Source organism: Quercus suber, unplaced genomic scaffold (genome assembly GCF_002906115.3).
Source record: "Quercus suber isolate HL8 unplaced genomic scaffold, Cork oak 2.0 scaffold_95, whole genome shotgun sequence".
Lineage (NCBI taxonomy): Eukaryota > Viridiplantae > Streptophyta > Magnoliopsida > Fagales > Fagaceae > Quercus > Quercus suber.
The window spans coordinates 694,858-707,537 of NW_027069560.1; the positions used below are offsets into that span (position 1 = coordinate 694,858).

At 32.2% G+C, this 12,680-nt stretch overlaps 2 protein-coding genes and 1 long non-coding RNA gene across 3 annotated transcripts; 2 read left to right on the forward strand and 1 right to left on the reverse strand.

Moving 5' to 3' along the window:
- The first annotated feature begins 3,102 nt into the window (after positions 1 to 3,102).
- On the forward strand, positions 3,103 to 3,912 carry LOC136068012 (uncharacterized). The gene has a single exon (XM_065774604.1). The coding sequence runs from the start codon at positions 3,103 to 3,105 to the stop codon at positions 3,910 to 3,912; it is 810 nt and encodes a 269-aa protein (XP_065630676.1).
- A 579-nt stretch (positions 3,913 to 4,491) lies between these two features.
- Positions 4,492 to 5,681, reverse strand: LOC136068001 (uncharacterized). The gene is made up of 2 exons (XR_010629398.1): positions 5,128 to 5,681; positions 4,492 to 4,822 (listed from the first exon to the last, which is right to left on the reverse strand). It is a non-coding gene; the product is annotated as an uncharacterized LOC136068001 (long non-coding RNA).
- Positions 5,682 to 9,203: 3,522 nt separating this feature from the next.
- On the forward strand, positions 9,204 to 11,476 carry LOC111987354 (peroxidase 24). The gene is made up of 4 exons (XM_024019062.2): positions 9,204 to 9,555; positions 9,861 to 10,052; positions 10,514 to 10,679; positions 10,914 to 11,476. The coding sequence occupies exons 1-4, from the start codon at positions 9,346 to 9,348 to the stop codon at positions 11,318 to 11,320; spliced, it is 975 nt and encodes a 324-aa protein (XP_023874830.1). The 5' UTR covers positions 9,204 to 9,345; the 3' UTR covers positions 11,321 to 11,476.
- Positions 11,477 to 12,680: the final 1,204 nt, after the last annotated feature.

Below are 12,680 nucleotides of genomic sequence, written 5' to 3' on the forward strand. Positions count from 1 at the left end.
TGATTGTCTAGTGGATCGATTTCCGCTTGGAGGGCGGCGGAGAGGTTTTTCGCCGAGTTCTTCGGTTTCCTCTTCGAAAACACGTCTCGGTGTTTTCTGTGTTTGCATCCTTCTTCCCTACTCTTGTTCATTTCATTATTACTGCTGTGTTGCTTTAATTATGGATTAGAGTAGTTGTTTTGCTTATATGCTTGTGTTTACACTATTCCGCGCTTATTATTAAGTTTGTGTAAAATCTATCGAGCCGTAATTTTAATTGGGGGTCTAAATAGCTCTTGTGTTTTCAACACATTTTCGAGCTTTCAAATTCTATCTTGTAAAAAAAAAAAATAATAATAAAATAAAATAAAAAGAACATCCGGACCCATGTACACTTATTCTAGAAATCTAATGGAAGCAAAGAATAATATATCTATCCTTGTAATTACTGTGTTCAATTGAATTATACTTAAAGGCAGTTAGAAATCAGAACTCCAGAATGGTACAGTATTATTCACTAGTACGGTTTAACAATAAGTCTCATTTTTGGTCTAGGCTAATTGAAAGACATTCTTAATTTCTTATAGGATGTGAAATGTTGGATGCCAGAGTATTTGTAATGGCGTTGAACTTGACAATAATTAGTTTTTGTTTTTAATTTTTGCTTCCTGCACAATATAAAGGTAAGACTATCCATGGAACATGTGTATTATTTAAAAATTTTATATAATTTATTGAAAATGTTATGTGACTAAAACTATACATGAATATGGTTTTTTTAACAGTCATGTAGTGGATTGGAGGAAAATTCTTCTAAATTGCTTTAGAGGAAAACTTTTTTCATAAAGGTAATATTTGTTTCTTTTTATTTTTTATTTTATGATTCGATAAATAGGAGAGGAGATTTGAACTCTGATGTAAACGCTAACATGTGTCAACCACTTAATCTACCAGGCTTTCTTGTTAATATTTGCTTTCTAAAGTACTGATTATGCTGACTTGCCAAATTGTTTGCTGCTGTTCTCCACCTCCACAAGGTTTGAAAGCAAAATTTACTTATTGATCATTATTGAGAATCACATCTTATTTGTGTGTACTTTAATAATATAGCATTATTAATTTTATCAATAGTTTAATAAAACATCATTGACTTTGACATTATTGTAAAATTCTTCTATAACAGAAAAATGATCACCCCCAAAAAATTTGGGATTAATTTGGCACAACTCCGTGTTCCTTTGACTAGATATAATCAAAGTTTCTAGTGACCGAGACATTTTTTTTATAGGAAAAAAATATTAATTTATTTAAGTAAACAATTTGAATGCACCAACAAGTTAGTTGTAGTACACGTTCTTAATTAGCTATTTAAATCTATTAAACATGGAGGCGATCGAAACTGTGTAAGCATGAATATATCTTGGGCATTAAGTAAAAAATCAATACAAAATAATATGGATTTAGTGACAGTTGATCTATTTCATCAGCTGAATTCAACCTTAACGCTCACTCGGTTTGGCTACCAATTCATTTCGGACAACCCAGCTTGAGCAACCAAGCAAAGGCGGTGATGATTTCATCTTAACCTACACAAAGACCAATCAACTCATTAATTAATCATATATATTAAAAAAACCATGTCAATAATTACAACTGTCCATGATGACAAAGATTTAGAAAAACAGCCATAAAAGATCTTGCACAAATGAAAGAAAAACAACATAGATATGATATTTGAGTTGCGGAAAATATTTCTTTATTTCAAAATAATATTTACTGACTTAATCATCAGATGATTACTGACTAGCACAAAATCGATGGAAATTTATAATTTTATTTTTTTTTGTAGGTGTCTATTGTCCACATAGGCTGTACAGCTAATTAATTTAATAATGTATCATAAAAGATAGCAAATTAATGGCATGTTTGGATGGGAGGAGGAAGAAGGGAGAGTAAAGTTGAATTGGCTAAAAATAAACTAATTTTGTGCTAAATCTACTGTACTATACTCTACTCTACTCCCCCTCCCTTTCCCTCAATCCAAACAGACCATAAGTCTAAAAAGCTTATCAACAAGGTTAGGTATTGGCTTTAGTGTGCGTTTGTTTCCACTTTCTTGAGCCAAAACGAGCTTTTAAAAACTGAAATTTTAAAATGAGCATTTGGCAACCAATTAGAAAAGTGGTTTGAAAGAAGTTACGTTTTAAAATACAAAGGCTTGCGCATTTAAAGTGTGGGCAGCCAGCTCCGACTTTTGCAAAAGCCACAACAGTTTATTAATCTGAAAAGTTATATGCTTCCTACTATGTCAAAAAAGTTCTTATAAATATAAGACCCATCATGGGAGAAAATAGTCAGATTGAATATCATAAAGTTTCATAATAAGTATAAGATCACTCATATTAGTTAATGTATAATATTATAAAGGATAAATTTTGCTCATCAAACTCCAAAAATCATTTATATTAATTTATGTAAACTTGTGTAATTGTTACATAATCATATAAATATACACAGTTACTATTTACATGTAAATATATTTTACTTATGTACAAAAAGAGATGTTTTAAGAGAGTAATAAATAATTAATAAAGAAATTATATTTTAATAAAATATAGTATAAAATATATAATATAGTACAAGCAAGGGCGTAGCCATGAATAAATACTTGGAGGGGCCGGGTTGTAACAAAGATATACTAAATATAATTCTTAAGTCTATTGGATACAAAATTATCAACTTTTACATATCATCATATACTTGAACATGTTGGGAATTCAACCGAAATTCCAAACCTGTGAGAAACAAAAAAATAGAGAAAACAAAACGCCAAAAGAAAAACAATCACACGCACAAGACAGTATTTACGTGGTTTGGCAATTTGCCAACGTCGACAGAGTTGTAGGGATTTCACTATTATCAAAATTATCATCTTTCATATATCATCATATACTTGAACATGTTGGGAATTCAACCGAAATTCCAAACCTATGAGAAACAAAAAAAAAATAGAGAAAACAAAACACCAAAAGAAAAATAATCACACGCACAAGACAGGATGGGGCTTATCAGGTATTAACATCATTTGAATTTATTTTAATCTTGAATTTGATGAAAGAGATAATGGGAATTACTAATGTTCTTTGTCAAGCTTTGAAACAACATTCTCAAGACCTTTTAAATGCCATGCATTTAGTTTCAACTACAAAATCACTTATTCAAAAGTTGAGAGATGATGGATGGGAGCCTTTACTTGCTAGTGTTATATCATTTTGTGAGCAACATGAAATTGATATTCCTGATATGAATGCTTGTTACACTAAAGGTCGAGGTAGATATCATCGTCAAGATGAAAATTTAACAATAGAACATCATTTTAGAATTGGCATATTTACAGTTGCAATAAACTTTCAATTGCAAGAATTGAGAAGTAGATTTTGTGAGCTAACAACGGAACTTGTCATTCTTAGTTCAGGTTTAAATCCCAAGGATGCTTTTAGATTATTCAAAATTGTTCATATATGCAATTTGGTTAAGAAATATTATCCTCAAGATTTCACTGAACATGAACAAGAACTTTTGGAGTCTCCATTGCAACATTATGAGCTTGATGTGATAAAACATCCAGATTTTCAGAATATGAATGCAATTTCCGAGCTATGTAGGGGATTAAAAATTTCAGGAAAGTCTAAAATCTATTTTTTGATTGATAGACTTATTCGTCTTGTGTTGACCTTTCCAGTTTCTATATCAACTACAGAGCGAGCTTTCTCACCTATGAAGTTGTTAAAAACAAGACTTCGCAATAGAATGGAGGATAAGCTTTTGGCAGATAATATGATAGTTTATATAGAGAAGGAAATTGCAGGGAATTTCACTATAGAAATGATAATGGATGATTTTTATTCAATGAAAAATCGTCGTCAGGCATGATTTGATCCAATTGATGACCTGACTTGACTAAAATAATGTTGCATGGTTTTAAATGAGAGATTTACTAAGGCTTAGTCCATAGAGCAGAGGCGTGGACTGACAAAAAATTTTTGGCCCGTTTTGTAACCCATTGTGAATCCTGTGCGTAGGATATAAAGCCGTTTTTTTTGGTGATTAGGATTTTGTCTTGTTGTTGTTTTTGAGAAAGAAAAACACTATAGCCACACATTGTAATTTTCTTTGATAATAGTGAAATCCCTGCAACTCCGTGGACGTAGGCAAATTGCCGAACCACGTAAATACTGTCTTGTGCGTGTGATTATTTTTCTTTTGGTGTTTTGTTTTCTCTATTTTTTTTTTGTNCAAAATTAATTTATAGACACCAAAAAAGGTAGATTTTCCCTTAAAAGATAACATAAACTAGGTGAACTGGTGCAAAACTCGAAAAGCATCCTCTTCATTTGAAATGGATTAGTTTCGTAATTTTAAATAAATATCAGAAATCTGAATATATATATATATGTAGAGTCATATTATATAAAATTTTAAATGACGTGATGTTCTATATACCGTTAGATATATTAGAAATAAAATCTTAATTGTGAATTTGGCCAAAAACATCAACTTCACTAGCTTGGCTTGGTTTTTCAAACCAAACACATCCCACTTGTGCTACTCTTTTGTTTCCAAGTCACACTAGAATATTTTCAGTACTTACTTGGTAGGAAACCGAGTCTCTAGCTGCCAAAGCAACAATATCTGCACAAGAAACTACTCTAGGACAGGTCTTCTCTAGCTCCGTCTTCACCTCATCTATTATGTCGAATCCTGCCAGAGATAAGTTTGGAATTGCTGCCTTCTCAGCCAAGTTATTTGTGGTAGAGTCTATCAGTATAGAGGCATCACAACCCTGCCACATTATAACCATTCAAGACCTTAGATGTCTGGTAAACATATAACAATGCATGTGTTTCCTAATATGAGAAATAAATGCTAGCTATGAATGTAACTAATATGACCCATTATGATTTGAAAAATATGACTTCCACCTAAGTTTACTAGTGACAATACTTTTATTATGTGTCAATTATAAGAAGTTATGTTAATAATTGTAAAAAAAATGCAGCATTCTTAGATTTATTGTAATTTTAGGACGTGTGCCATAAGGAGGGGCGTAATTCATGAAGAGAGAAAGAAGGGAGAGAGATGAATTACCCTGACGAAACAATCATGAAAATGCATCCTCAGAAACTTGGCAGGCAAAGTCGAATTGCATGCCACACGGTTCCATATGATTTTCTTCACAATTTCCTCAGCATGAGGGCAACTCTCCTCATAAAAATGCATTCTCAACTGTCCATGACAAACTCCTAGAAGCCCAAACACTGCTATAAAGATACAGAACGAACTCAAATTAGTATTCATCTCTCTTTGTTTTTTTGCTCTACTACATACTTTTCCAACACAAGCATTGCATCCTTAAATAGAGGTAATGGTCTTCTTTCTCCGAGTAAATGGTTTCATTACAGGAAGGTAAAATTAATTTAAATAATGTTCAATCTGTAGTTGATATTGAGATTTGTCATAGGGAGAGATTGTTCGACTTGGCTAACCACTTTTTATATATTTCTTTCTTTGTCTTAGTTAAAATTACCTAACATAGCAAATAAATTATTTAGGGGAACAACGTCAATTGGTTAGGGCAGTTATATATATTAATTTCAATTATCAATGTTGTGTATAGATCTCGAGTCTACTTAGACATTACAATGTCTTCTTTCTTTTCCTTATCATCAAGTATGACTTAAGCAGCTGATTCTTTTTAATCGAGAAAGACACATGCGGAGAGTAGCATATGGATGTGACATGTTTTTCATGACAGTCATGACTTATGATCGATTCTAAAATTTTGAGGACTTGGTTGTTGTTATTATTATGTATGTTCTTACCTACTGTAGTGTAGGTCAGTGCTTCATTTCTTTGCTGACCAATGTGTGTTTAGATCTTAGTTATAAGCTAGTTTACTTTTTTCTTCTTTTTTCTACTATATTTTATAACAGTACAGAAAAAAACTATAAATAAACTATTCTCAAACAAAAACATTTGTTTTTCACTAAAAAAATATCATAGGAAGCATAGTCGAACATGCATGCTTTATTCTTGGAAATAAACACACACTAATTTCTTCTGCATTAAATTAACAATCTGGCTGGTGGTAGCCGTTTGAACTAATTATTCCTACCAAATGATGACACAAATTGAATTTAACGCAAATTTAGTCGAATTTGTTGCATCCTCCATCGAGGTTTCTTTTCTAGTTGTGCAAGGGTGCCTTTTCTCTTTTCTATGATGTGAAAGTTTACAGAATCTTAGATTAGTGACTATAGTCAAAGACTACTGTCTCAAGTAAGATATATTGTATTTCTATTTTATTTTTCATTTAAATTTTATTAATGTATATCTTAAGGCATATATTAATAAATTATTTTATAAATCATTTTAAAGAAAAATGAAAAAATGACTAACTTTATTGATAACTTTTTCAAACATTTTCCCAAATTCATTAACTGTAATTTTTTTTCCCCTTTTATCTCTCCTACAGCCCCACATAATACATTTTTCCGTACTATTTTTTTCAGTATTATCTTTAGTTTGCGAATCTGCATGGTATATATATATATATATATACATATATATATATATATGAGTTGTGTTAATGGGCACTTTACCGTGTTTGTTAACGACAATTTTTTTGTAACTTTTTATCTACTTTTTGTAGCATTTTTTTTTGGACAAATTTTTAGTAGTTTTTTTATCCTTTTTGACAACCTTTTTAATAACTTTTTGTCATTTTTACAAGTGAGATTTATACAGAAAAATCTTAACAAACACACACACACACACATATATATATATATATATATATTGCTTCCATGCAAAGACACAATATTTCCTCTTTTTCATGACATTGTAGTCATAGTTGTACACTTAGTTATCTGGCCCAGCTCAAATGGAAATTAATGTCAATGCAGCAGAAGAATATATATATATATATGTTGCTTCCATGCAAAGACACAATATTTCCTCTTTTTCATGACACTGTAGTAATAGTTGTACGCTTAGTTATCTGGGCCAGCTCAAATGGAAATTAATGTCAATGCGCAGAAGATATATATATATATATATATGCTGCTTCATGCAAGACACAATATTCCTCTTTTCATGACACTGTAGTATAGTTGTACGCTTAGTTATCTGGCAGCTCAATGATTATGTCAATGGCGAATATAATATATATATATATATGCTGCTACATGCAAGGACACAAGATCCTCTTTTTCATGACATTGTAGTAATTGTACACTTAGTTATCTGGGCCAGCTCAAATGGAAATTAATGTCAATGCAGCAGAAGATAACCGAAATGGCACGATATTAGACATGCACATCAGAATGTCAACTTGACAAGATGTTTGATGAATATAACTACAGACATAGATAATTACATTATAATATAATTCACGAGCGGAGGATTCCTTGACGACTGATGAATGATGATAACCATCAAGATCATTGGCATTATAAAAAATTTAAAATGGTTGTCAATTTTAACGTAAGATTTTTTATTTAGATATTTATATAGCTACTTTTTAAAAATACTTGTACTTAGGGGCAGAGCCATATAGTGGCTTAGAGGGGCTGTGACCCCTGCAAAAAACAAAATTTTCCCATTAGACTACGAAGAAAAAATAAATGGGCCCCCCAACATTAGACAACTGGCCCCTCTACCCATTTCTTACCTATTCTTCTAGCCCACTCCCAGCCAGTGGCGATACAGGTCAGGGTGTTCCTTTAAGCTAAATCAGGAACACCCTCAAATTTAAAAAAAATATTTGTTCTACTTTCAAGCAAAAAAAAGAAAAAAAGTCCAAAAAAATTTGAACTAAAATCTGGAAAAAAAAAAAATTGTAACAGAGCCAAGCTCACGGTGAGCCCATTAGATTACAGAGGTAGCTTGCTCACGACAAGCCCACAGATTCTCAACCAAAACTACTAAAAATTTGTCCAAAAAAAAATGCTACAAAAAGTAGATAAAAAGTTACAAAAAAATTGTCGTTAACAAACACGGTAAAGTGCCCATTAACACAACTCATATATATATATATATATATATATATATATATATATATACCATGCAGATTCGCAAACTAAAGATAATACTGAAAAAAATAGTACGGAAAAATGTATTATGTGGGGCTGTAGGAGAGATAAAAGGGGAAAAAAAATTACAGTTAATGAATTTGGGAAAATGTTTGAAAAAGTTATCAATAAAGTTAGTCATTTTTTCATTTTTCTTTAAAATGATTTATAAAATAATTTATTAATATATGCCTTAAGATATACATTAATAAAATTTAAATGAAAAATAAAATAGAAATACAATATATCTTACTTGAGACAGTAGTCTTTGACTATAGTCACTAATCTAAGATTCTGTAAACTTTCACATCATAGAAAAGAGAAAAGGCACCCTTGCACAACTAGAAAAGAAACCTCGATGGAGGATGCAACAAATTCGACTAAATTTGCGTTAAATTCAATTTGTGTCATCATTTGGTAGGAATAATTAGTTCAAACGGCTACCACCAGCCAGATTGTTAATTTAATGCAGAAGAAATTAGTGTGTGTTTATTTCCAAGAATAAAGCATGCATGTTCGACTATGCTTCCTATGATATTTTTTTAGTGAAAAACAAATGTTTTTGTTTGAGAATAGTTTATTTATAGTTTTTTTCTGTACTGTTATAAAATATAGTAGAAAAAAGAAGAAAAAAGTAAACTAGCTTATAACTAAGATCTAAACACACATTGGTCAGCAAAGAAATGAAGCACTGACCTACACTACAGTAGGTAAGAACATACATAATAATAACAACAACCAAGTCCTCAAAATTTTAGAATCGATCATAAGTCATGACTGTCATGAAAAACATGTCACATCCATATGCTACTCTCCGCATGTGTCTTTCTCGATTAAAAAGAATCAGCTGCTTAAGTCATACTTGATGATAAGGAAAAGAAAGAAGACATTGTAATGTCTAAGTAGACTCGAGATCTATACACAACATTGATAATTGAAATTAATATATATAACTGCCCTAACCAATTGACGTTGTTCCCCTAAATAATTTATTTGCTATGTTAGGTAATTTTAACTAAGACAAAGAAAGAAATATATAAAAAGTGGTTAGCCAAGTCGAACAATCTCTCCCTATGACAAATCTCAATATCAACTACAGATTGAACATTATTTAAATTAATTTTACCTTCCTGTAATGAAACCATTTACTCGGAGAAAGAAGACCATTACCTCTATTTAAGGATGCAATGCTTGTGTTGGAAAAGTATGTAGTAGAGCAAAGAAACAAAGAGAGATGAATACTAATTTGAGTTCGTTCTGTATCTTTATAGCAGTGTTTGGGCTTCTAGGAGTTTGTCATGGACAGTTGAGAATGCATTTTTATGAGGAGAGTTGCCCTCATGCTGAGGAAATTGTGAAGAAAATCATATGGAACCGTGTGGCATGCAATTCGACTTTGCCTGCCAAGTTTCTGAGGATGCATTTTCATGATTGTTTCGTCAGGGTAATTCATCTCTCTCCCTTCTTTCTCTCTTCATGAATTACGCCCCTCCTTATGGCACACGTCCTAAAATTACAATAAATCTAAGAATGCTGCATTTTTTTTACAATTATTAACATAACTTCTTATAATTGACACATAATAAAAGTATTGTCACTAGTAAACTTAGGTGGAAGTCATATTTTTCAAATCATAATGGGTCATATTAGTTACATTCATAGCTAGCATTTATTTCTCATATTAGGAAACACATGCATTGTTATATGTTTACCAGACATCTAAGGTCTTGAATGGTTATAATGTGGCAGGGTTGTGATGCCTCTATACTGATAGACTCTACCACAAATAACTTGGCTGAGAAGGCAGCAATTCCAAACTTATCTCTGGCAGGATTCGACATAATAGATGAGGTGAAGACGGAGCTAGAGAAGACCTGTCCTAGAGTAGTTTCTTGTGCAGATATTGTTGCTTTGGCAGCTAGAGACTCGGTTTCCTACCAAGTAAGTACTGAAAATATTCTAGTGTGACTTGGAAACAAAAGAGTAGCACAAGTGGGATGTGTTTGGTTTGAAAAACCAAGCCAAGCTAGTGAAGTTGATGTTTTTGGCCAAATTCACAATTAAGATTTTATTTCTAATATATCTAACGGTATATAGAACATCACGTCATTTAAAATTTTATATAATATGACTCTACATATATATATATATATATTCAGATTTCTGATATTTATTTAAAATTACGAAACTAATCCATTTCAAATGAAGAGGATGCTTTTCGAGTTTTGCACCAGTTCACCTAGTTTATGTTATCTTTTAAGGGAAAATCTACCTTTTTTGGTGTCTATAAATTAATTTTGCTTGCAAAATGCTATACCTCAAGCTCTTTCTATCTTCTTCTTTTTAAAATAACAGACTGAATTTAGCATTAGGTAATCAAGTGCTTGTGGAAATGATTGCAGTTTCAAAGGCCAATTTGGGATGTACTTACCGGTAGAAGGGATGGAATCATATCGCGCGAGTCAGAGGCCCTTGCCAACATCCCATCACCATTCTTCAATTTCACCACCCTAAAACAATCTTTTGCTAACAAAAGCCTCTCAGTTCATGATCTTGTTGTTTTGTCAGGTCAAGATTCTATAAGGGGGGAGGGGGGAGATGGTTGTGGAGAGGTTTATATAATAAGCTTGTAATATGATAACATGGTTTCAATAATTCTGTGTCCACAAAGTATTATTATATTACAAATGTAGATGTAAAATTTAAGCCCTATTGCTAGTAGTCTTAAGTAGTAACAATCTATTTCTTTCAAAATGATATCTTTAGCTGTGCCCAAAATATTTATAAATTAATTTTGGTTAGGTGGACATACAATTGGTGTTGGGCATTGCAATTTCTTCAGCAACAGGCTATACAATTTCACAGGAAAAAATGATGAAGATCCTTCTGTAAACTCAGCCTATGCTACTTTCTTGAAAACCCAATGCAAAAGCCTCTCAAACAATGTAACTATCGTGCTAATGGATCCTGGAAGCCCCCTATCCTTTGACAACGATTATTTCAAAATCTTGAAGCAAAACGACGGTCTTTTCCAATCTGATGCTGCACTTTTAACCGACAGTGAAGCTACCTACAATGTCAATGAGATGCTTAACTCTCAGAATTTTTTCACGGAGTTTGCTCAATCGATTATGAGGATGGGAGCCATTCAAGTGCTTACAGGAACTTCAGGAGAGATTAGGAAGAACTGTAGTGTGGTGAATCCTTGAGAGCTAGTTGGCTTATAAGTGTGACAAATGAGTTATTATTCACTTTTTTTGGTATTATGAATAATTTTGTTGATGTACTTTTTATGGACTCATCGTAAGGCCAAGCAAGATTATCTATCAATAAAAATCTTATCTCACTTTATGTATTTTACTTTATACCATACCAATGTCTATCACGTCTCTTTAATAAAAAATAAAAAATATCTATCACATCTCTATCGTAAAATATAAAAATTGTCTATCACATCTATCTCTCTCTATAAAGTAACCAAAGTTTAACATTAAAAAAAAAAAAAAAATTCGAACGCATAACATACTACAATTTGTGGAGCATAATTGGAAACACTATGAGTGTTGACAAATAACTTTTACTCAATTATCTATATGCGTTTTCTATCTAGATGTATTATTTAGAAAGTATTGTGCATGTTATGTTACTTGAGGAAAGGATCTAAGGGCAGGACTTAGTGAAATTAATTTCGTAATACAATCAGGAATTAACCTCATGACAGGAGCCCATGAATAATTAACCAAGAATGTATTGACCTCTTAGGTAAATCAACCAATTAATTAACCAAGTGAATTAATTAAGTTAATTAACATGCAATACACATGATAGCACAAACCAATCACCAAATAACTAAATACAGCAAAAATTAAATTTGACACGGGTGATTTGTTTATGAATAGGGAAAACCACTTAGGCAAAACCCCACCAGGTGAATTTAAGATCACCACTCCCGAGAATCCACTATTATCAAAACAAGCGGTTACAAGTAAAAGAATTCCAATACCTTATACCAACCTACAGTTGAACCCTTACCTCAATACACAATTGGACTTATAGTGTAGTGACAATCTCTTCTTTCAATGCACAGCTCCAATTACGTGACTAACCAATCGATACACGGATCCAAGTACGTAACTAACACACCAACTTGAAAAGGATGTTGGTTGCAAATTTCTTCAGTTCGTCCACACGATGAAGATCAAGAAGCTCCTTAGTTACAAAACTCTTGGCATACAAACACAACAACTTCTTTAAGAGAAAGATGAACTAGGGCAAATTGTCTCTGGTCACAATATGCATCAAACGATTTAGCCAATTCTATATGACATATGTTCTAACAAGTCATACATATGTCCTAACAAATTAGGTTAAATAATCTGTTAAAGGGGTCTAAACAAACTCTCAGTATGGGTGGATGTGGATGTGGTGGGTATGGCGAGTGGATGTGGAATTTTTTTTTTTCTCTGCTGGTGTTTATGGTTGTGGGTGGATCTGGCTGGTGGCTGGTGGTTGGTGGTTGGTGGCAGCAATGGTGGGTAGATGTGGTGGTTGTGGTATGGGTGGATGTGG